General features: G+C 39.8%; 2 protein-coding genes across 3 annotated transcripts in view; both read right to left on the bottom strand.

Annotated features, from left to right (window-relative positions):
- LOC139726553 (synaptotagmin-1-like) overlaps positions 1-14,418 on the bottom strand; it is a 102,007-nt gene extending 87,589 nt beyond the window's left edge. The window contains exon 1 of one of the 2 annotated variants that reach the window (XM_071637542.1): positions 14,000-14,418. The gene's annotated coding sequence lies outside the window, so the exon portion shown is untranslated. The remainder of the gene's footprint in view (positions 1-13,999) is intronic. The other variant, XM_071637544.1, reaches the window with a different exon arrangement.
- On the bottom strand, positions 1,935-4,968 carry LOC139726570 (uncharacterized). Its single transcript, XM_071637562.1, has one exon. It carries the CDS (start codon positions 4,966-4,968, stop codon positions 3,997-3,999), a length of 972 nt encoding a protein of 323 aa, XP_071493663.1. The 3' UTR covers positions 1,935-3,996.
- Positions 14,419-26,248: the final 11,830 nt, after the last annotated feature.

Raw genomic sequence — 26,248 nt, 5'->3', positions numbered from 1 at the left:
TGCCAGGTGTGCAGGGATACGTCACGGATGGGTTCACGGCTGTGACGGGTGTACCAGGTATGAGGTACATGCGACGGATAGCGCCGGCTGATTGGCAGATACCACGTATGATCCGACGAGTGCACTATGGCTTGAGGACAGGTCCACTACGTATCACCCGCCTGACAACCGCCGGGCAGTAGGCGGACATCCTGCACACCCGGCGACTCACCCGTGCACTGCATTTTTCCTGTCGCATCCGCCAGCAATCCGCCAAATTACGTTCCGCCCCGCATCCGCCGTATTATACCTGTATGTGGGAAGGCCGCTTTAGGCTTATGCATTCAAAATGATTTTTAGGTGATACGCTTTTAGCGTATCACCTATTGTGATTGTCAAAATCTGTCTTTTTTCTTATTCTTCTTTCTTTCTGCCACATTTTGTGTCGTCAATATCTCAAGAATGACATTACGGAGTAACATGACATTTTCAGTAAACATGTCTCATGACAATATCTAGCCACAATAAGGTTTTCATGACAGTAACGTCTCTATGACGTCATCTAGGCGCCATTTTGTGATTTTCGGACCATGTTACATGATCGATCATAACTTGATAGATTAAACGAGAACTTACCTGTTTGTAGTTTGATCTCAATTATATGAGTAATATTACGGAAGGGATTACGTTGACAAGAGAGACCCGCTGACGCATGCGCAGATTCCCCAATATTCGTAGAAAAACCGGTCATGGCTAACGAAAACATAGATCAACGAGAACTTTCCACTGTAGTTTGAATACACAGGGAGGGAAGGGAGGGACGTAATCCCTTCCGTAATATTACTCATATAATTGAGATCAAACTACAAACAGGTAAGTTCTCGTTTAATCTATCAATTATACTTCGTAATTCCGTCAGGGATTACGTTGACAAGAGATTTTAAAGCCGTTAGCCATGAACGGCCTATGTAAATTAATGGCTTATCTATGCAGTAGGTATTTACCTGCATTAAATGGCCCTGTAGTCAATGTGGGGCTGGCTGCCATTAATTCTGGTGGTTCAGCTGTGGATTGCTTTTGCTCAGGATCACAGCTGCAGCATAACTTCTCCTCGTTTCCAGTGGTTTGTTGTAGAAATTTCTAAATGTCCTTTCTCCAGCCCAGCCTGCTTGTGCCAGAATTTGACTGATGGGCAAATCCGCACACCTTGCGGCTGATGTCGTAGCTGCTCAGGTAGAGTGGGCTGCGTAAACCTGAGTATTTATCCCTGCAGCTGAAAGCGTGCTCTTGATCCACCTGGCTATGGTTTGTGATGTCACGCGATGATGAGGCTTCTTGAAGCTAATGAACAGGTAGCGCTCCTTGCCTCGTAATGTGCTTGTTCGCTTGATGTAGTGCTGCAGATAGTTCACCACACACAGTCGTCTGTCTGGTGGGAAGGCCCTCATCGACAAATTGAGGTTAGCGTTTCCTGGCCTGCTGTGCTTTAAGAGGTCCTTGAAAACAAATTGCGCACCGCTGGTTTTTAGCTGCACGTGGTCGAGGTGCAGATTGTGCAGCGACTGTACTCTCTGCGCAGAAACTAAGGCCATTAATGTGCACAGTTTCCAGGTCAACACTTTCAAAGAAAGCGTCTTTGCAGGTGCCCACCTACGAAGTTTATTAAACACTATGTTCACATCCCAAATCTCACGATATCTGGGTAACGGTGGGCGAAGATGAAAAACACCTTTAACGAAACGCGAAATGAGTGGATGTTTTCCAACTGGACAATTATCCTCCAATATCAAAAACGAAGAAAGTGCACTACGTGCACTGTTGATAACACTGTAACTACAACTTTCATCATAAAAAAGAACACTTAAAAATTCCAGCACGTCCTTTGCTTGTGCTGTTAGATAGTTCAAACTATGCTTTGTACAAAAGGACTTCCATTTCCTGATGTAAACCCCTTACTGCTTTTTTGTAGATTTTCGCCACGATGCTGCGATGATGTCAACTGTTCTTGAATTCAGTCCACCTCTGCTTAGGGGTTTTCGCAGCACCTGAAACAGAGCAGATCAAGTCTGTCATGCAGGGGATGAGGTTCTCCCGTTCCCGGGAGCGTAAGCAACTCTGCACTATGCCTTAATAACATTGGTCTTTCAGTGGTCAGGGACATTAATACAGGGAACCATGGTTGGGTGGGCCAGTTTGGTACAACTACGATGCCTTTTGCTTTGTCCTGCCTAATTTTTTGTAGGCATCTTGAGATAAGACAGAAGGGAGGAAAGGCATAGAAATCCAATGGACCCCAATCGAGTGTGAAGGCATCTACATTTTCTGCCTCTGGGTCTGGTTGCCATGCTACATATCTTTCTACTTGTTTATTTAGCCTTGATGCAAACAAGTCGATTTCTGGGGTACCATAGTGACTGGCAATTTCCTGGAATTTCGCTGGATTTAGCATCCATTCAGACCCATCATTAAACTGTCTTGACCTGTGGTCCGCTTCTACATTTAATTTTCCAGGAATGTGGGACGCAGTGATCCAAATGTGCTTATGTATGCACCATTTCCAAATTTCTTTTGCGGCATCATTACAGTTAGGGGACTTAACGCCTCCCATGTTGTGTAGGTATGCTACAGCTGTAGTGTTGTCTACACGCAGCAAAACATGCACATCTCTTAGTTCTTTGCAGTACGACTTGAGACCATGCCCAGCCGCAACTAATTCAAGATAATTGATGCCACTATGCTTTGCAGTATGTAGTTCTTCTCACTCCATCTTCCCCCAGTACTACTGTGGAGGTTTGTGGCGCCCCATCCTGCCCCACTGGCATCTGAGCGCAATTCTAGATCTGCTTTCTTTCTTTGGATTGGTGCGAAGGCAGTGTGAATGTTCTCTACCCACCACTGAAGCTCCTGTTTTGCTTCGGTGGATAGTTCCATTTTTCTATCGAAATGACCTTTGTTTGCCTTCAGAGCTTGAATTTTGTCCTTTTCCAGTTCACGATAGAACAATGGACCATACTGTACTGCCGGAAAGCTTGCTACAATCTTTCCGATCACTCGTGCTACTTGCCTAATTGAAGGTCTATTCATATGTAGCAAGTTAGCGCACAGATCTCTGATTTCTGTCGTTTTTTCTTCTGGCAGACTGATAGACATTTCTACAGTGTCAAGCATAAAACCAAGGAATTTTATTTTCCTGGTCGGATAGAGCACTGATTTTTCTGGGTGCACCACAAACCCAAGATGTGTGAGAAGGCTTACTGTTGTAGCTATGGATTCCTTCAGTTTCGCTTCACTTTCACTGATCAGTATGGTATCGTCAAGATATCCAATAACGATGTGGCCCAATCTTCTCAGTGTTGCAAACACTGGTTTCAGTATTTTCGTGAACAAACGGGGGGCTGAGCTACGATGTAAGCCCATTTGGCATTGCTTTGAATTGCCAACACTGGTCACTGAAAGTGAAACGTAGGAATTTTCTGTCTCCATCATGTACTGGGACTGAATAGTAGGCATCTCGAAGGTCGACTGAGGCTAAGAAATTGTTTGGAGATATCAATTCCAGTACTTTGTGAATATTGTCCATCTTGAAATGACGATACACAAGGTACTTGTTTAACTCTGACAAGTCCAGAATTAACCGTATGCCCCCATTCTTTTTGGGGCGTGGGAATACATTGGAGATGAACTCTCCTTCCACATGACTGCATTGCTCAATAACATTTATTGTCTGCAGATTTCTGATTTCTTCATGCACACGAGCATTGTCAATTGAATTTCTCCGAAAGGAGTGAGGATTTCTTGTGCTTGTAGGGGGGGATTTTCCCTCCTTAAATTCCAATTTCATGCCAGAAATTGAGTTCAGAATGAATTGATCATGTGTCACTGTCCTCCAGTTATTTCTAAATAGCCTCAGTCGACCTCCAATAGGCCTATCATGTTTCAATGTACTACTAGATCTAGTGCCAAGTCTAGTGTGATTAGGTAAGCAGAGATTACTCACCGTTTCGGCGGTATCAGCTCCTACTTCCTCCGATGGGAGTGCCCACCTCGCTGGGCTGTCTGTTGAGTTGCCTGGCTCGACGAGCTCAGCGTTTGTGTGTGAGGTGGCTGCCTGCCCCTCCTGTTGTAATTCTGGCCTAAAAAAGGTCCAGCAGTAGATCCAGCTACCGGTCTGTTATATGCAGCATGCTGAAACCCGCGTCCTCTCTGTGGATACGGCCTACTGAGAGAGCGCTGATACGCCGCGATTGGTCTCGCCCTCCCTTGCGATTTCATGACTCCAGCTGCCGCTAGCTGTTGATCTTTCAAGTCCTTGACTTGTTTTCCTAGATCGTCTCCAAACAGTAGACGGGTAGCAGGGAGGGATGGCTTACACAAATGTGCAAATCTAGAGTTTATGTCTGGTTTGATCAGCTCCTTACGGAGACAGTTGAGCTCGAAATTCGCGTTGCAAATCAGAGCGAGGGCATCTTGCTGCGTATCAGACAAGCGACCTGCTGAGAGCGATCTTGTGAATGCATTTAATCCCTTTGTAAGTGATTTTTGCACCCGTTGTAGCTTTAGATCCCGACTCTTGGTCGCTGGTGGCAGAAAATCCCAGATAGGCGGATTCACTTTGGGCACATCGATGAGCTGACAATTGTTTGGAGAGGGATACTTTCCAACCACATCCTCCAGAACTTTCAGTTCGAGTTGGTGAGTCATGAGATAGGTAGTCGACTTTGCCACTTCATCGTCTATTGGATCCCCAATGTCAGTGGGCATCGCGAATTTAGCTGCTATGGTGGGGATCTCAAACTGTTCCACTTGGGACTGCGGGATCTGCTCTGCGTGGTCGAAACCAGACGCAGTATCGTCGTCATGATCTATCATGTACCCCAGTTGCCCAGTGGGCGAGTTATCCGGCAAGTTCATGTCCGCGTGTGGCGCGGTTGGATAGTATGCACCCCGCGTACTCATATCTTGCTCGCCACTGCCCGTGGCGGTCGCCATGTTGGCCGGCGAACGCGATGAATTTGCGGTCGCTTGTGGGAGAGCTTCGATCACTTTGGAAAGCAAACTTTCCATTTTGTCAAGCCTTTCGGCGAATTCATTCATATGAGCAGAAGTTTTTTGTTGTGAAGATCCCGCTACGGTTTTGGCAGTGCCTTTCTTCACCTTCGTATTACTGACCGACGAAGCGATCGTCTTCTTCGCGGTGTTACTGATAGCTACTTGCGTGTTTTTCTACCGGGATACCGACCTTGCCGGTGCCCGGAACCAGCGGGCCAGCTTTAGCGGGCGCCGCTGGGGTTTTGGGAGAGGCAGCCGTGCTTGCCTCCATACCGATCGTTAATTTTTTGATAACGGAAACGTGAAATATAGTCTCTAAAGTGACTTACACTTCGACTAAGAGACTTTAAGTTTCAATATTCCACTAAAGCGCTAAACTATTCTTGAGGATCGCGCCGATATTTTCAGGGGAAAAAACGGGCATCCGAAGCCGTGCTTCAGTACAAATGCGCCGTCAACGAATTGGGGAATCTGCGCATGCGTCAGCGGGTCTCTCTTGTCAACGTAATCCCTGACGGAATTACGAAGTATAATTCATAACTAAAGGTCATTTCTGTATCATTTTTTGTGGACATAAAGTTCAGGTCACGCTCTATCTTTCTTTCTCTGATGCTAATAACCTAAAGGTAGGACGTCATCTAGGACGCGTAAGCGCGCGTCAAACTTTTAAAAGGCTCAAAACAACTTTCCAATGGGAAATCTCGAAGTTTCAATTTTAAGCGTTTCAAACAATTTTGCGCGTGCGCATCCGTCCGCGCGTTTTCGCGCGCACAGCGCATCAGTAACATGAAAATGCACTTTTTTTGACTGATTTGGATTCCTGATACTTTGAGTAACAATATCCATTGATTTCTGATCGATTCTGACAAATAACAAAGCAATGCACTTGCGTCAAAGTTGAAATTTCGCGTGCGCATCTATGTGCAAATATAGTGAAAAAACATGTCTTTATTAATTTCGCCATAGCTCTTTAAAACGTCAGGTGACCCTATGTTTTTATTGCATATTACAAAAGCATATAAATTGGACATAACGTTTCAAGTATCATTATTTCCATAAATACATTATGACGTCATCATATTGTCATCTGAAATCAAAAAAGTGGAATTAATTTTTTTAAGGTACTGTTTCTGACATTCATTTGCTCGTATCTCTGTTGTTTAAGCTCAATATTATCCCAAATTCAGATATGTTGTACTTTGAACATTTGCCTTTTAAGTCCATTTCACGCTTTTGATATTTGATGACGTCATCATACCTTAAATTGTGATTAAAGGTAAAGACGCAAAATCGGACAAGTTTACGTGTATTGTCTATGGGAGGTGATTTTTTTTTACACCACGCATTGACTTAACAACGTTTAAGCACCTTTATCTCAGCTGATTTTGCTTCATTTCCTCTGAAACTTTAGTATCTTGTAGCTGAAACAATAAGCTGCAGTAATCATGCATTTTATTCTTTGAAATCTCCTCATCAGATTGACAATTTTGCAGTTTAAAACTGAAAATGAAAATGGAATGTGGACAAAACGTGTCCTCATGTATCTTTCACATACAAAAGTTTACGTTCCCCATATTTTCTCGTCGAGACGTATGGCCGAGTGGATAAAGTCGACGTCTCAGAGACGTGAGGTTGCGGGTTCGAACCCCACAAGATCACGAAAGAAAATACTTAGCTATTTTACTTTTTTTTTCTTCAATTTTGTATTACATATTCGTCCATGTAGAAATCACGTTCGTATATAAACGCACCTATACACACACACAGACACACACACACGCCATATCCCTCTTTTTTGTGTGTTGGAGACCACATTGCTTCGACTGCAGCAAAATTTTGCAGGTTGACTTTGTCAAACCGATCATAGTATGTAATGACGACGACTGAGGTGTTGTACTTTGAACAATTGTCTTTCAAGACCATGTCATTGTTTTGTAATTTGATGACGTCATTACACTGAAAATTGTGTTTAAAGGCAAGGTATCAAAACCAGCCGATTATAGGTTTTATGTCTGCGGGACGTATTTTTCCCAAGTTGCCAGAAATGGCATAGCGACCTCAGTCGTTACAAGGCCGCTTTTCCGTCTAGCAATGCAATAGATGTTCACACGGCCACGTTAGTTGAGTGGGCATTGACTTTCCCCCTGTTATATCTATACATTGTTGGTTTTTTTTTTTGTCTTACCATTTCCGTGGATGACCCGTGGCCGAGTGGTTACAGAAATGGTTTCGCATGCACGCTCAATATAACTTCAAGGTGCCTATATCACATTCTTTTCTTGTCGATCACAGATGACCGTCATCTGATGACCACAAGCGTATCACCTAACTCGTCCTCAATGTGACGAGTTTTTATGTCTCGTTAATTCTTGTGTGTGCTGCATCTGTCATATTCTTGTGTGTACTGTATCAGCCACTTTCTCTGTCGGATTTCATTCAAATTTGTTATTGAGATCCATGTATGTGCTTCATCAGCCTTTTTTTTTTTATTTCCAGTGTACTTTGCAACTTTTGTTAATCTTGTTATAATATTATAACACTTGGGTTTAAAAAGGTTATTGAGATTATGTATAGAAGTAACAGGTGCAATATTTTATGTCGTGAATGTAATTTGTTTGTTACTGAGTGTTAAGCTTTTATTTTGTGTTGTTTTGAATTAATGACATGTGTGCTGTTATCTTCTGTCTTTATTTTGAAATGTGTGCTTTAAATATGTGTAATGTATGCCGCTTGAATCATACAGGCTTTCCAGTTTATGGTTTATAAAATAAATGAAATGAATTGAAATGAATGTGTGTGTGCGTGAATAAAGGGCAGGTTTTTCAGTTTGAACGTAATTTCCATTGGTTCTTATATCGATCATGCATCTTCACTAAGAGACCATGTACAAATAACAAAATGTGATTCCAGTTGGAGCTTGACTGCTGTTGTTTTTTTATATCAATCATGAATTTCATTAAGAGAGTATAACAAAAATATTTTAAAAATCAAATATCAAAGCAAATACTCGTAGTACTTTTTTAAAACTTTCATGTTTCCATATGGGCAAGTCCAAGATAAGGTCCCCTCAGAAGGCAAAATTTCATCTTTGCTCATTATTGACATGTTTGGTATCATTTTGAAGCTTATGAGTTGAAGTTTTGATTTCCATGAAGGAAAAAATGATATTATGTAAGTTTATGCAAATTTCAAGGGCTTCATTTGCATAAATGTGAAACACAGCGTTACGTATGGGACATTTATAAAAATTCATATTAATTCAAAGGAAAGCAAATGATATTTGATTAATATGTGGACATAAGAAGTTCATCAAATAGTTTGACTTGGTATAAAGATTTAGGGATTATGCAAATGATTATGCAAATTAGCTCGTGTCCTATCATGAGATGTCCCATACGTAACAAATTGAGGTCATTTTTTTAGGTTTTCTCTGAAATTTTTAAGGTTATTTGAATGCCCTTTTGGAAAGTTCTAATTTATTGTTTAGAGAAGATAAATACCTTAGAAAGAAGAAAAAATAGTAAAAGATATATTTTTTATTAGGGAATTAAATAATGTTACGTATGGGACAAATGCGTTACGTATGGGACATCCTCATACATATTGCATGTGAATGCATAGCTAGCTGGGAAGGTCTCTCAGTACACAAATGGTAAATCATCCTGAAGAAAGCATCCCAACATTGTAGCAACTTTTTTAGTTTTAGACACTTGAAACAATGTGCATGTACTTGACTGAACAATTTTCAGAAAGGGGGAGGGGAAAATGGCAAAATACAACATGAAAAATCAGCATTAAAGGGATGGTATAGTTTCTGTAGAAGTGGGGATTCAGTTTTCAACATTTAATGAGATGATTGGAAACCAATTATATGAATTACTAAAGAGCATACAATCCTAAGACTAGAGGAATTCAAAGTTAATGTGACGGAGATCCAATTTGAAGTGGTTGTGATATACAAGACAAAATATATAAAGTAAAATGATTCCTTTTTATTGCAAGTGATACACAAATTGTCCTTATTCAGTTTCAATAGTAGCCACGCCAGAATTCATAGGTATACATACTGAGGTGTGACTCGAATCAATGACCTGACTGCTAGACAGACATCATACATGTATATCTACTCGATCACTGGGGTTTCACGCTGCAGGTATCGCTTATTTATCAAAATTAATATTTCTTGTATCAAGTCATTTTTTATTGAAACTAAATGGCAAACTGCCCTTATCAATGGAAGTAAACACTTTAAACTATTCAATTTTTCAGTAGTAACTATCCTGATAAAAATAGGGCATTGTATACTCAGGTTGGCCATAAAAAATATAGAATATGATTAAATATGATTATGATGGTAAATATATGGGGAATATTGTTCCCTTGTCAATCTGGAACAGCATTTGAGTAATTTCAACTGATTCTACCTCAATGATTATGCAAAAATTTGTTTATGGGTATTTTGCAAAATTATTTTGGAAAATACCCATATAAACTTGGTTCTCCACACACTAAACGAATGGGGGACAAAGGGCATGCATACTCAGGTTGGTCATAAGAATATAAGAATATGATTGAATATGATTATGATGGTGAATATTCAGGGAATAATGTTTCCTTGACAATCTGGATCAGTATTTGAGTAGTTTCAACTGATTTCACTACAATAATTATGCAAAATACCCATAAACATGGTTCTTCACACACTAAATGAATGGGGGACAAACTGTCCCATACGTAACTGTCCCATACGTAACACGTCATGTCTGTCTTTAATTAGAACCTGTACTTAGAGCTTTTTGCCTAATGACACGAAACTTCCCTGTGGTAATCTTGAGTGTTGTGACTTTCATCACAGTGAGTTACAAGTTGTAGAATGAAATACTTTCAGAGAGTTTTGAGGTTGAAAAAAATGTTCAAAAAAACAAAAGTTTTCTGGTCCCATACGTAACGGCACATATTTTCTCTTCTAGAATATAATTGTCAAGGTCATTTTTCTCAATTTTTTACATGTTTATACTTCTCCTAGATATCAATCACCATGATGAAGTTCAATATGATCAAAGGCCATTAACACTATTTTTCAGGTCATAAAAGTCTCTGAATGTCCCATACGTAACGCGCGCATTATCTTGGACTTGCCCATATATCAATAACATGAGTCGGGACTTGGCCGGGTATTTCTATGCAAATACTGCCCGGCTTGTCGGGGACTTGGCCGGGGATTTATGCACAAATATTGCCCGGACTGTTGGGGAATTGGCCGGGGATTTCTCCTTCAATTTTGCCCGGCCTGTCGGGGACTTAGCGGGGAATTTCCGTGAAAATATTGCCCGACCTGTCAGAGACTTGGCCGGACTTGGCCGGGTGGTGTAACATCCTAAAATTGCAAGTGGGATGCAAGTCCCGGTCATCCCCGGGTACTCAGGGGTCGAGACTGCAATTGACAAGTGCATTATTACACAGAGATTTACGCATCCGGAATTAGGCCCAGCATTAACTCAACTGTTACACAATGCCAGCAGTGGCGGGTAGGTTGCCTTTAAAATACCATGTCTGTTCCCATATACTGTAAAACAAGGAAAGTTCACGTGCATTCTAATTTCGCGAATTTTGCGAGCGCCAAGATTCGCGAAATTAAAATGCACGCGAAAGTTCTTGTCTGCTTTATATGTACTGAATGCCACTGGCAGTTCGCGAAAATTTCATGCCCCCCAAAAAAGACTGTCGGCTCCAATTCGCGAAAATTTCATGCCGCGAATATATCTGATGTTTTACAGTAGGCCTAGATCTATTGATAGATTTGCTTTTTTTTGGGGGGGGGGGGCTTCAACAGTAATCCAAATATCCAACATTCTAGACAAGGTTGAATGTATTTGATGAGCATTATAGTCAAGTAAGTATTAATTTGGTATTTTGGCATCCTCATACTTTTATGGCATCACAACAAAACTGCACACATTGACATATATGTAAATTATTAGCTAGATTTCTAATCACTTGTAACATTCATAAGTGTAAATTTACTCCTGAGTTCTAACATTAGAATTTACTGTAACATGTAAAATGAAGGCAAATAAAGCCTCCAGGCCCAGGGTTTAGTTCTTCTGTTTGATAGGGCCGGGGTTTGGTTTAGGATACAATGTAGGTGCTATGCTTTACCGTTAAATGCATTTAGCTTTATTTCCTTTGGGGGTCTGGTTTTTGTTTTGTTTTTTGTTTTTTGTTTTTTGTTTTTTGTTTTTTGTTTTTTGTTTTTTGTTTTTTGTTTTTTTTCTTTTTTTTGGGGGGGGGGGGGGTTAGTGGTAGAACTCTAGGGGTCTACAGAGCTAGAGAGGTAGGGTGGTAGATCCAATTACCGGACGCTTTTTTTCGCGGCTTTGAATTCCCTACTCAGAGGATGAAATTTCGGCTCAAAATAATACCACTTATTCACAGACTCCTGGAAATTACGAATTCAGCCAACTTATGTCAATTCTTAGTTCCAGTTTTTAGAAACTATGCTTCAAACATACCCCTCTTAAAATAATTGTTTTTTGCGCGTTGCAAAATCGCATTGTATTACCAGACGCGATTTTCATAATCGAATAATCAAGGTCTTTCGCACCTAGTCCTTGCACCAGAATCACAATTCATCCCACAAATCACCGTACACATTCTCAATCTCACCGAGCGGATGACAAAGAAAAAATCGGCAAATGAGGCTCAAATTTCGTATTTTACGGTAAAATGTCTGTCTTGAACATTTCGAACAGTTCATGCAATAAAACCTTTTGTGAGAAATCGACAACTGGTTAGACTCTAGGCCTACTTCTAATTTACATGCTTTGTCTATGGGAGCTGCACGCGCGGATTACGAGTTGCGGGCCCCTTAGCGCACAATTCCGCATTGTTTGCGTTTGAGGATAATAGCTACAAATTTCCGATATCGATCAGTGAACTTTGGGTTTGGCAAGCTTTGGCTTGTCTGCTTTATATGTACTGAATGCCACTAGCAGTTCGCGAAAATTTCATGCCCCCCAAAAAAGACTGTCGGCTCCAATTCGCGAAAATTTCATGCCGCGAATATATCTGATGTTTTACAGTAGGCCTAGATCTATTGATAGATTTGCTTTTTTTTTTTGGGGGGGGGCTTCAACAGTAATCCAAATATCCAACATTCTAGACAAGGTTGAATGTATTTGATGAGCATTATAGTCAAGTAAGTATTAATTTGGTATTTTGGCATCCTCATACTTTTATGGCATCACAACAAAACTGCACACATTGACATATATGTAAATTATTAGCTAGATTTCTAATCACTTGTTACATTCATAAGTGTAAATTTACTCCTGAGTTCTAACATTAGAATTTACTGTAACATGTAAAATGAAGGCAAATAAAGCCTCCAGGCCCAGGGTTTAGTTCTTCTGTTTGATAGGGCCGGGGTTTGGTTTAGGATACAATGTAGGTGCTATGCTTTACCGTTAAATGCATTTAGCTTTATTTCCTTTGGGGGTCTGGTTTTTGTTTTGTTTTTTGTTTTTTGTTTTTTGTTTTTTTTTTTTTTTGGGGGGGGGTTAGTGGTAGAACTCTAGGGGTCTACAGAGCTAGAGAGGTAGGGTGGTAGATCCAATTACCGGACGCTTTTTTTCGCGGCTTTGAATTCCCTACTCAGAGGATGAAATTTCGGCTCAAAATAATACCACTTATTCACAGACTCCTGGAAATTACGAATTCAGCCAACTTATGTCAATTCTTAGTTCCAGTTTTTAGAAACTATGCTTCAAACATACCCCTCTTAAAATAATTGTTTTTTGCGCGTTGCAAAATCGCATTGTATTACCAGACGCGATTTTCATAATCGAATAATCAAGGTCTTTCGCACCTAGTCCTTGCACCAGAATCACAATTCATCCCACAAATCACCGTACACATTCTCAATCTCACCGAGCGGATGACAAAGAAAAAATCGGCAAATGAGGCTCAAATTTCGTATTTTACGGTAAAATGTCTGTCTTGAACATTTCGAACAGTTCATGCAATAAAACCTTTTGTGAGAAATCGACAACTGGTTAGACTCTAGGCCTACTTCTAATTTACATGCTTTGTCTATGGGAGCTGCATGCACGCGCGGATTACGAGTTGCGGGCCCCTTAGCGCACAATTCCGCATCGTTTGCGTTTGAGGATAATAGCTACAAATTTCCGATATCGATCAGTGAACTTTGGGTTTTATATTGGAATTTTCAGCATTTTTCCTGTATGTGAGTGGGATTTCATAGAATTTCAGTCGTGAAATGTGATTCAAACATGCAAATAAATATCAACTATGACGAGGTGCGGGTCACTCAACTATAAATTTGAGGTAAAATGTGAATTTCTTCGTGTTTTTACATTTTTATGTCGCGTTTTTTGCGATTTCGGTCCACACAAAGTTCTGTTTTAGGCTATCTACGAAGTCTCGCGCGTACAGAATGTCATTATAGTACCCAAAAATGTGCGTGTCCGGTAATACCATGGTGTCCGGTAATAATAGCATGCTTGCCTAACTGCCATACTGGGTTCTTGGGGCATAAAGTATGACTATGACACAAATTCTATGGCGGTAGACTTCTCGGCCCTACATTGTCAATTACAACTAACAAAATACCAGTATCTCAATCCATGTCCTCCTCGTTTGGTTCCAAATGGAACGTTGAGGAGTATTTTGAAGAAGTAACATGGCTTGTTAAGTATAAAGTTTTTTATTTAAGTAGGCCGGCTGTCTAACTGAGTGTTACTGTTAGAACTCTAAATACTCTAACTTGTTAAAGACTACTAGATCTAGATCTACAGTACTAGAATCTATCCCTATGCTTTTAAACGTTATTCGTTAGACCTAGCTAACTCCTCGTAAGTTGAATTAGATCTGCCGACAGCAAGCCTACTACTATACTATTACCACACTAACCGTTAGATGATAAAAAGGTCTAACTTAGTTAGGACCCTACCTGCTGTACAACACTCCACTGTGACGTCGATCTCCAACGAAATTCTTCAGTTACCCTGCCGGCCAAGTCGTTGGTCTTCGGTAGACGTGCATCCGGCTGAAATGTATGGCGTCAACATACATTCACCAGAAAGAACTCAGAAAATATTCCCAGATTCTAGCTCTAACGTTTGTATCCCCGTCGCCGTATTCTGCGATAATTGACGGGTACGTGTGGTTTACGAAGCCCCCAGAAACAGTGTTGCAGGACCGACCATCAAGAGCATTACAATGATTCTTTAGCTTGTTCACGTTTCGTTTCAACGACCAGGATAACCTATCAATAATTCATGAAAGTGGCAGCAGAAATACGTTCGCCGTACGCGTATAAAAACACCTCAGTATTCGGGGTCGGTCTCTCTAAACCGTACCCTCGCTCCGCTCCGCTCCGGATCCGATCGATGACGCTCCTTTTTTTTTCGGATGCAGCCTAGCCAGGCTATGCGTAAAGGTGTGAGGTGTGTGTGTGTGTCCGTGTACTGTGTGTCGGGGTAACAGTGAAACCATGAAGCCCTACACGTTCGTACGTCGAGAATCCTCCCAGTTTACCACTGCAATGTATGAGGAGTTGCTGGCAGAGGATCGGAGAGGACATGAAATGCTAGTACTAAAATACGTCCTGCAAATTTGAGCCAGAGTGTCCAGCAGATGAACATCTCGGATCTCCTCCCCCACGCATACCTTTTCAGTACAATAGTATCTTATTATGTCTTACTTTACAAACACACTATAACTGTAGGGGCCTATTGGTCAAAACAAAAACGGATTTTATCCAAAGAGTGTACCTTTTGAGATAAGCATCCGTGCATTCCGGCCATGCGATGTTACTTATGCACATGCACAATACTAGTACAGGTACTACCAATTACAAGTGTGCCTATAAGGAAAATTTTCCAAAATACTCTATAAGTCGGCATACTTAACTGATAAAATTGTGCGTTTAAAACTGCTACTACTAGTAGTATAAACCTTTTTAAGTACGCCTACACTAAATAGGAAAAGTATCCGTAAGATGATCTAGCTGACATGCAAATAATAATAATAATGATAGTGGCTACTTGTATAGCGCACAGGTCCACTTTTCAGTGCTCATGGCGCTTCAGAAATGAAAAGATATTTACATGCATATACATATTCAAACATTTCAACAAAGAAGAAAAAGGTAAACAAAAACAAATATATGCCAAATAAAGAATACAACATATACCAATTAAAAATACAATATTGATCCAACATTAATGACATACAGCAATTACAGTCCTCAGTATGAAAGGAACAGATAAGTTTTAAGGTTGGATTTGAATGACTCTGTAGATGACAGTTCCCTTAACTGAAGAGGCAACTGATTCCACAATTTTGGTCCCATAACGGAAAAAGCACCATGTTTTACTCTGGGTGTTTGGAGGGTATGAATGCATCTGATGATGAACGTAGCCTTCGTGTCGGATTGTATTTTTGACTCACGGGGGAGAAAGAATGAACTGAATGATGTACTAATAACAGAATCTTGAAAATAATCCTTTTTTTCTACAGGTAACCAATGCAAGGAACGGAGAACTGGTGATATGGAATCAAACTTATCATATAGTAAAAGTTAACAATCGGGCAGCAGAATTTTGCAACCGTTGAAGTTTTGTGACATCTTTTTTTGGAAGATTACATAACAATGAATTCGAAAAATCCAACCGAGAAGAAATCAAAGCATGAATAAGTATCTCAGCGGCAGATTTAGACAAATATTTCCTTATGAAACTTAAATTACGCAACTGATATCGAACATTCCGCTGAATATGAGTTACATGACTTCGAAATGACATTTCCTGATCAAAATGACACCTAAATTATACGGACTGTTTTCGACGGAGTAATGCAAGTGCTACCGATCACGATGTTGACATGACATGATTGATAATCAACTTTACTTAACATATGCTTTGAGCCCAATCACAGAAACTCAGATTTATCATCACTTAGTTTAAGGCCATTAGATGTAAGCCAGATTTTCAGGTCTTGCAAACATGCTTCGAGTTTTGCAATGGCGGATGACAATGAAGACACAGTGGGTTTAAAAGACAAATAAAGTTGTATATCATCCGCATAACAATGATAACTAATACAATGCTTGCGAAATATACTTCTCTAATTGGTTGCATATACAGAGAAAAATGCAGCGGGCCTCCAACAGAACCTTGAGGTACACCAAACTTTGTCATAGTTTTACAAGAGGTAGAATCGCCAATTTTGACATAATGAGATCGATCAAGTAGGATATAAACCAATCAAGAACAGTTCCTTTGATGCCCAAATATCTCAGTCTTTGAATCAGAATAGCATGATCGACTGTGTCAAAAGCTGAGATCATCAAGCATGATAAGAGCACAGTGATGTTACCACTATCTAATTCTCTGAACACAATATCTGTTAAGTTGACTAACAGTGTTTCTACACTTTGACCAGGCTTGTTCGCAGATTGAAATGAATCAAACAATCATTATCTTGCAGATATGCTGTCAGTTGTGAGAAAACAACCTTCTCGAGCAATTTACTCAAATAAGGTAAATTCGAAATTGGGCGGTAATTTTTTAGACACTCCTGATCTAAGCCTGCTTTTTTCAAAGTTGGATGAATAACTGCGTTTTTACACACCGAGTGGAACTACACCTATAATCTCATTAGGCTAGCATTTATGATTCTTGTGATAACGGGTGCTAAAACTCTGCCACACTTCTTAACCAAATCTGTAGGGATTGGATCAAGTTTACATGATTTGTTATATATAGGTGAGTTCTTAATTAGCTTTTCTATCTCATTAACAGTGACAGACTGAAACTCACTCAATTCTGACTTGACTTCACATACAATGTCTTTTGGCTGTTCACAACGAGTTGGGAAACTCTGTTGGATTGCCACAATTTTGTCAACGAATTATTGATTAAAACAATATTTGCTAACCCAACTTGATCACCATGAGTGAGGTGTTCTGGTAAATAATCACCTACTAAGTTGCACGACTTAACCCAATAACAATAGTCCTACACATGATGGGGGGATCTGGCCGGGGGAAATGTGTACTGGGTTCTAGAGCAGGCCTATACGTAGATTACACCCCCCCCCCCCCCCCCCCCCACACACACACACATACCTATACTAGTATAGGCCCCACTTTTGGGGGCCTCATTGGATTGCCAATGTTTAAAAAAAACTTATCTTCATTAGGCCTACTTAATTAGGTCTACATGCACTATGACTTGGCTGTATCTCTTTTGGATGTATAAGAGTATACGATAATGTAAATCTAGTCATAGATTGTATCTCCTATTCCTTTAAATGATTTTGCCAATTTTGGTGAAAATACTGCTCATGTGTTTCGGACGGGAAAACTTTCGATCAAAACGTCATTCATGCTCAATTAAATTCATCTTTTCAAATACTCTCTAAAAAAGAAAGAGTGAAAATGTTCACTCTTGAAGGAGTGAATTACAGAAAAGAGTGAGTTTTGAGTGAAATTGGAGTGAATTTTGAGTGAAAATATCTATTTTCACTCATTTTGGAGTGACCTCAGGGATCACTCGAAAATCTTGGAGTGATCCCTGAGGTCACTCAAAAAATGAGTGAAAATGAACATTTTCACTCCAAAATCACTCTAATTTCACTTGAAACTCACTCTTTTCTGTTATTCACTTCTTCAAGACTGAACATTTTCACTCTTTCTTTTTTAGAGAGTACATACAAATTTCTTGTTAAACGAACACAAATTCAAGAATTAGCGTGGCTTTTAAATTAGTTTGGAAATAAAAGATGATTTTGGTTCTACAGCATGACCAACAAAAATATTCATGCGTGTAACAATGTTTCCCAATTTTTTTTTTTGCAGAAACCGGTGCAAAGGTCATTATTATGAACAGGTCTATACTTGCGTTCGTATACCCCGTTTATGCTTTCGATATTGTTACTTCACTTTTTGAAGTATGATTGTCCCTAGGTTTACAAACTGTATATATTTGAATCTATTTATTTCGATTCAAGCATTAAAAAAAAAAACCCACAGCGCAACACAAAGAGTAGAGTGAAAACCCCAAATATAGCACATACAGAGACAGTACATAAAAAAAGAGATCAGGTGGATACGGAAGGATTGCCCATTCAGCTGTGTCAACAAGGACATCGCTGTTTTTCCATTGGGTTCCGAGAGTACTGATGCCACGTAAAATGTTCATAATAAATGAATAATCAAGTAATTAAATAAAGTCCATTCATAAAGACTCGTAAAATCGGAGGGGTCAATTAATTAATAGCTTTATATACCATTGTGCTTATAGACTTGATAACGTCTATATAAATTACAAAGAGTATACCGTATATAGGGGTATGAAACTCTCTAATTGAAGCATGTTCAAAGGGTTCACCTCAAGTATAGTGCGAATAGCTCGATTTTACAATTATTATTGCAAGGGGTTATACTTAGCAGCTGCTGTTCCGTATGTCCCCATAGTCAAAACTTGGGAGCAGAATTGCGTTGCATACTATTTGCAAATTAGATAATGTGAGCTAGTCTCTTAAACAGGATAATAAACGTACCACAGGGGCCGCGGAACCGGGGGGGGGGGGCTTTAGGTCCGTAAAAAAAGGGGGGAAATCGGGGGAAAATCACAACACCCTGCATGAATTTGAATTTCCAAAGATCCGCCCTACATTCTTCCCGTCTAAGCGGGGGAGGGGGAGGGGGGGGGAGGGGAGGGGGGGAGAGGGGAGGGGGGCTTGACCTTGACACCCCCCCCCCCCTGTCCCGCAGCCCCACTCTAAAAACTTCCGGGTCAGAACTGACCCAGGAAAGGGCCGTTGGGGTCACACTCCGTTCCAGGTCAAAAATGACTTGGAATTTGGTCATGAAGACCCGGAATGGGGTCACCCTGACCCAATTCATGACTCTGAATGGGGTCAAACCCAATTCCTTGTCATTTCTGTCCCTGAACGGAGTGTGGCCCCAACAGACCCTTTTCCGGGTCAGACTGACCCGGATGTTTTTAGAGTGCCCCATCCCACCAGCCACTGAAAAACGTTCCGCGGCCCCTGTACCAGTCTAATTCGAATGATTACATTTTCTACATGTATAAATCCCACTTTAAACTAGGATCCAAAATCGTACCAAGATATGCTTCGTGCAATGGATGGTACTTGACGAATATTTTTCCATCCACATCAATACATTGCATTTTTTCAACATCCCTTGAGAAGCAAGCAGTTTTATCATAATTGAGACCTTTAAGATCACTGGATGTGATTCTTATAGATAGAACTGGGTGTGATTCTTATTACATCCAGATAGGGAAAAAACGTTTCAGAATGCTATACTTATTTTTCTGAGGTGCAGAACATGCCAATTAAAGACTAATTTTGAATAAAAAATAAATCTTTTTCTTATATAATTCCTTCCCGGACAAAGTGAACATTTGCGCCAGGTTTGAGTTGATATCTCGGAGAAAAACAACGGTATTTGAATCCAAAATTAGACAACCTATACCTTAAATGCATGATAATTCATAATAGAAATTATGTGAGTTTTTAAACTTGCCTCTTCTACAGAGTGAAATTCTATATACCCCCTCCTGTATAGAGAAGGTATATACTTTTTATGCTAATTTATAATTAAAAATTATACTTAAGTCAACACAATCAATTTAGGATTTGAACTTAGGACCTATGTCAATAGACTAGGCATACTCCGTATCTGCTGTTGAATGCAAACCCTTCAGTAATAAGGGCAATGCTGTATGATCATCTCACATTAATGTTTATGTTTTGGAATTACAAAATAATTTCTTCGAGGTATTTAATTTCTTTAATCGTAACATTTATCACAAGGTTTGCTCAATATAAATGAACTTTTTGCTGCACTTTTTACCCCGTGATATTGATGAACAACACCGAACTCACTGTTATTAATGGAGTATATAGTAAGCTCTCCTTTGAAGTCATGCGCGACACCGCCGAGAAGTTATGATCCTACCCTACGTACAAATACGTTGTACAGGGCTCAGTTATGATCTTCCACCATTGACTAGACTTTGCTTGCAATACTATACATCGAAAGGGTCTATACCAAGAAACTTGCATGGCTGACGCGATTTGCCATGCAGGATAATGAGTTTGTTAGTTTGTGGTAGCTGTTGTTGTTTTTAGTATTAGTAAAATAGATTCGATCGTATATTGATGAGTACGACGAGGCCCTTCCCGTCAATGGTGCTGGCAGTTAGGTATAGAATTAACCTTTTTTCGTGAAGTCATTTCCATGAAGTTAGATTTTTTTTTAATTCATCATCCATTATACTCCATTACGAATTTATTGAACACTCTGTCATTGTGTGTGCGTGACATATCAAGCAAAATGAATAATCGACATTTACAAATGAGTTACTGTATACTTGTCATTTCAAGTTTCTAACTATTGTAAGTTACAAAGATGTGATTCACAGTATACAGTTGCTTTTCATTTATACCCGTCATATAGCAATAAGGGCGGTGAGTTGGCTCAGTCGGTAGCGCGTCTGCCTCAGGCTGCGTTCACATAGAAGTATACTATTCGGGTATTCGGGCTCGTTTTTCGAGGACACGCGAATAGTTGGAATCGAACGATAGGATTTCCTCACACCGGTTCACGTAAGAGGGCACTATTCGAAAGCAATACCTGCGAAAAGTATAGCAAAGTGGGAATCGAGCTTGTTCGATTTTCTTGCAGCGTATACAGTCTCTCGTTTATGAAATAATGACAATTTGGTCTGGCTTTGCCCGTTAGCAAATACTAAAGCATGTAGACTGACATTCTGATGCAGTTTAAAAATTGTTAATAAGATTTGCTGCGATGTGTTTTAGGAGGAAGAAATCCTCACTACATGGGATGGTGAGTTGACGGTGCGGGTGATGGTGTATTCGGTGCTCGAATAGCGAATAGCGAATAGCGAATAGCGAATACCGAATACCGAATACTTCTATGTGAACGCAGCCTTACGATCACGCGGCCCGGGTTCGAACCCGAGTCTGGACTGAGCGATGTTGTGTGTAAGCATACCGTCCCCTCTAGCAAGAGGCAAAACACTCTGTCCCTCGGATAGGACATAAAATGGAGGTCCCATGTATAAGAGAGTAACAACTCATGCACGTAAAAGATCCGCCTCATTTTCATCGCAAAGAGCAGGGTATTTAACCCGGTGAAGTGGTCCCACCTCACATCCAACTGGACCCCATGGAAGACCAGCTTAACATAGCTGAATATGGGCTATCCAGCCATCTCTCAGATGGAAATGAACAAACAAACAAACAAACAAACTGAAGAGTTCGTTTTAAAAACTTGCTAAATCCACTTCTAATCATTTTCACTTTTTTTTTTTTGCTCTAATCTGTGCTTCATCACCATGCCCACAATCTCACACTTCCAGTTCATGAATAATTACAATCTATAAACATGAAACATTGAACAGGGCCGGCGGAGCGTTTTCAAAAGTGGGGGCCACTTCCGGGTTTCATGAGTTAACAAGCAAAAAAAAAAAAAAAAAAAAAAAAAAAAAAAGGGGGGGGGGGGGCTTTCAGCTTATCTCTCCCCTTCCACTCCACTTCCGGGTTTCTTCAGTTGACAAGCAAAACAAAAAAAAAACGACACAAAAAAAAGAGATCTTCAGCTGCTCTTTCTCCTCCACTTCCGAGTTTCTTCAGCTGACAAGCAAAAAAAAAAAAAAAATAAATTAAAATGGGGGGGGGGGGGGGGGGGTTCAGCGTAAAAGAAGTAACCTTACCCGCGCTCACACTTCACAACTTCTCTATCTATTTCTTTTTTTAGTACCACTTACGCACTTCCGGGTTAAAAAAAAGTGGGGGACCCCAAAGTGATGACACCTTATGTATTCCTTTGTATGGTGCACAAAAAGTGGGGGTCCGAGCCCCCCTGCTCCCCCCTTCCACCGGCCATGATGAAGACACTAAAATGACTTTGTTAATGTGCTAAACCCAGTAGAACAACCCTTCCTCCGCTGACCAATTATAGCAAACAGCATTATGACCTATTCTTGACTGACCCCCCCCCCCGAGTGTGTGTGCATACATACTGGGATCATGCATTATTGAGCACACTGCTCAATGTAAAGTTGGTGCAAACCACGTTTTGCAACAGCAGCAGAAAGTGCGCTGTAATTGCCATGGTATCATCACATTATTGCAGCCTCAAAGTCAGGTAAAATATTTGCAGAAGGCACTATATAGGCATACTTTTCAAGCAATTCATATGAAATTTGGCACAAAATGTTGAGTTCAAGGTAGAATTGCGCAAGATATACTCTGTATAAAGATTTGCAGTAAAATAAACAATAAATAGATAGACAAATAAAGCCCACGAAACCGACACTACGCAAAAAGAGGCTCACGAGATCGACACTCGGTAAAGAAGGCCCCACTCGAGACTGACAGGATGAACAGCGCCATTCATGAACCAATGAAGAGTAATGCGGTGTCCCGATAGTGGCATAAGGAAGCAGACTTTAGTGACGGGAAAGGGAAGTTGCTACTTGCTAGGGTGTTCCCACGTCAGTGCCCTCCCTCACCCCCTTGAATTTTCAAGACCATTACTTGTGTGTGCGTGTGTGAATGTCTGCGTAAATAACTTCACTAAAAGTGTGCTCCAGATCTTTCCACTTCAATTCCAAAATTGCAAAAGCACCGTCGTTTGTGTGTTAACTCTTCGACCTATTTTTTTGAGTTTTAGTTTCAAGTGGGGGCGCTATGGCATATTGCATAAGACTCCCGACTCCCAATCGGAGGACCCGATCTCGATTTCCGCCCAGTGCTTACTCTCTTTAAAAAATCGAGGGATCACTCCAAAATCTTCGAGTGATCCTTGAGGTCCCTCCAAAATGAGTGAAAATGAACATTTTCACTCAAAATTCACTCCAGATTTCACTCTAAATTCACTCTGTTTTTGAATTCACTCCTTTAAGAGTGAATATTTTCACTCGATTTTTTTTAGAGAGTACATCCTTGGACAAGATGTTTTTACCCACAATGTTCCTCTCGACCGCACGTATATAAATGGGTACCTTGGCAACGGGGTAATAATAATGGCAGGGCCCTCTGGTAGAGAAGAGTGGCAACACTGAGGAAGCCACCCTGGATAAATAAGACCTTTTAATAATAATGATTATTATTATTATTATTTTATATTATTATTACTATCATCATTATTATTGTCATCATTATCATCATCATCATTAGTTTTATTTCTCTACTTGTACAGAAAAAAAATAAGTATGACAATATCAAACATATTCGCAAATCATGGACGTATAAACAGGAGTTCTCAGTACATTTCATGACGACATATCTTTAAGTATGGAGGAGACCGTTTGTCAATAAGCAAATCGCTTGACTAGTATTGGACAACGACCTCTAAGCATTACGGTTTGGAACAATTCTATTTTTTTTTTTAACTGAAGGAACAGAACACATACACATAGAATGAATAACGTAAAACTTTCTTCAAGTATTTTGAATGTCATTTGACCGAAAAGGACAACAGGCGGAAGGTGGAATAATACATTGCAAAAGGACAACAAAAAAAGCGAGAATAAGGGACAAGAATATAGAGGGTATCCGAATAGAAAAATTACAGAGAAGAGAAGCAAAGGGGAAGAAAAGTGATAGTATACAGTGTTCACGATTTTGGAGCTAATAAGTGCATATTTCTCATTCGAGTGATACATTGCGAGAAGAACTTTTTTATATATAGGATGACTTAAAAGATTGTAAAGAAGAACTGCGTCTAAGATCATCAGTCAATGAGTTCCATATATCTGGACCGTGATGCCTTTTGGACTTCTGAGCTCTAATAAGCTTGGGATTTTCGAAATGATAATCTGTTGCTTGATGGGTAGGATATGAATGGATGTAACATACATTACAGGGCCGGCGCACTGTTTTCAAAAGTGTGGGGGCCCACTTCCGGGTTTCATGAGCTAACAAGCAAAAAAAAAAAAAAAAAAAAGGTCCTCATCTCATCTCTCCCCGTCCCCGTCCACTTCCTGGTTTCTTCAGCTGACAATCTAAAAAAAAAAAAAAAAAAAAAAAAAAGGTCCTCAGCTCATTCTCTCCCTTCAGCTCCCATCATTCTCTCCCCTCCCAGTGCCACTTACGTACTTCCGGGTTGGAAAAAGTGTGGGGGCCCAAAGTGATGACACTTTATGTATTCCTTTGTATGGTGCACAAAAAATGTGGGGGCCCGAGCCCCCACGGCCCCCACAGCTGCGCCGCCCCTGCATTATATCTGTAAACATTTCAGGGAGCTGATTGTTTAGTTCATAAATATTGTTGTTTGCCATGTATGCATATCGGAAATTTTAAGTGTCTTTAAATCATGAAATTAATTTTCAGTATGTGCTCAGTAGTGAGAACCAGTAATAAGTCTTACTGCACGTTTTTGCAATGACAATATTGACTTTGTTTTGCTTATACCATAATTGCCCCGTACATATAGTATGTGAAACTGAACTTAATTAAATACATTGTATTACAAAATGAATAATCGACATTTACAAACATGAGGTATACTGTGTCATTTAAAGTTTCTAACTATTATAAATTACAAAGATGTGATCCATATTAATTGCTTTTCATTTAATCTCGTCCTAACAATAACTGAAGACCTCGTTTCCAAAACCTGCTAAATCCACTTCTCCATTAAATTCTTGCTCCCCTCCCTCCTTGAAAGAAAAAGAAAAACAATTGTTTACGGCCGTGATTATTGTACCGTCTAGTGGGATCTTCGAAGAAAATGTTACTGCTTTTGATATCAAAATTCTGTAATATTCCCTTATTACAATAATTTTTGGTGTGCTAGTTTACATCAATTTGCATTCGATTTAATGATGCGCGCATTCATTTTCGAGCGAATTTGAATGATCACCGAGATCAACATTCAAAAATATTCAATTTGATTTCATCAGCATTCGAATTCCTGATTTTGTCACATAAACGTGTAAACAACGTGTTCAAACTAAAATGCACGTGAAACACATTCAAATTCGCACTAGCACAGCTGCGATGAACATTAAGGAATTCAAATTAACGAATAGGCAAACATTTACAGCATCTGCATGGGAAGTGTTTTTCGTTGCTGCTCATGTTCATTCATTCATTTATTCATTCATTTTATTTAACCACGGTACTAACATCAGCCACGGCTGTTTTTCAGTCAGTCCGTGCAATGGACTTTGTAAATTCTCCATCTGTTTGAATACAACCACTCTCAGACGCTTGTGCCAAGGTGTTTGACGCGTCAACAGATCGACGGCTGAAGAGACTGAGAGACTGAACATCGAAATTATGAATAATAAAGAAAGAATATCCCAATGCAGTGTATCTCATACACATTTCAAACCTCAAACATGACTGAAAACAAAATCTGTAATACGACTATAACCACTGACATATCGATGTTCTCATATTGTGATCTCTCATTATGTTAGCAAAGTCGGAGTTTAAACATTCTGTAAAATAATGTGATATCCATTTTGATGGGGAAATAAAGTGAAACTATGGCCGAATTAAAAAAAAACATGAAGAAGAGCTGTTGAAATTGAAATGATACACTGAACGTTGATAAATTTGCCATTCATCAACGTAAGAATATTCGTAAGAATTGCATAGAATTATAGGACTTGGTTATGCTAATTGAATTTGAACGTTCAAAGGTCGAAGTTGCGTGCCTATGAATAAAATGGAAATGTCTATCCAGCTCGCGCGAAATTGAATGCCAACTTTGAGCCGTTAAATTGAGTTAATTTCTCTCTAAATTGAATGAAATAAAATCTAAAAGGAATGGCATGAAATGAAATTGAATACTCAAAGAATTAAAATGAACCGTGAGAGTAGAGCAGTGACAAAAAGCCCTTGAATTTGAACGCCTTGTCATTAATTCGAAGGCAAATTTGATGAAATTGGGCGGGAAAGCCTATATTATGTAAAATAACTATGACCTTAACGTGAAGCAATAATATTGCTAATCAAACACCATACTTTTGATTCTGTCTGGGCACCAAAAGAGTATGCATAACACATAGAGTTTTTACTCGCCACATTATCCGTTTGTAAAAGTTAATTGTTCTAGTTCAGAAGAAATTTCGATTCCCATTGTAAACGACGCCATGGCAATTTAACGAGACCGACCCCAAGT

This window comes from Diadema antillarum, unplaced genomic scaffold, assembly GCF_040938485.1.
Source record: "Diadema antillarum isolate AM-2024a unplaced genomic scaffold, OU_Dant_1.0 seq00000089_RagTag, whole genome shotgun sequence".
Lineage (NCBI taxonomy): Eukaryota > Metazoa > Echinodermata > Echinoidea > Diadematoida > Diadematidae > Diadema > Diadema antillarum.
The sequence above is the reverse complement of the archived record's forward strand: the minus strand, read 5'-3'. Positions and strand labels throughout refer to the sequence as shown.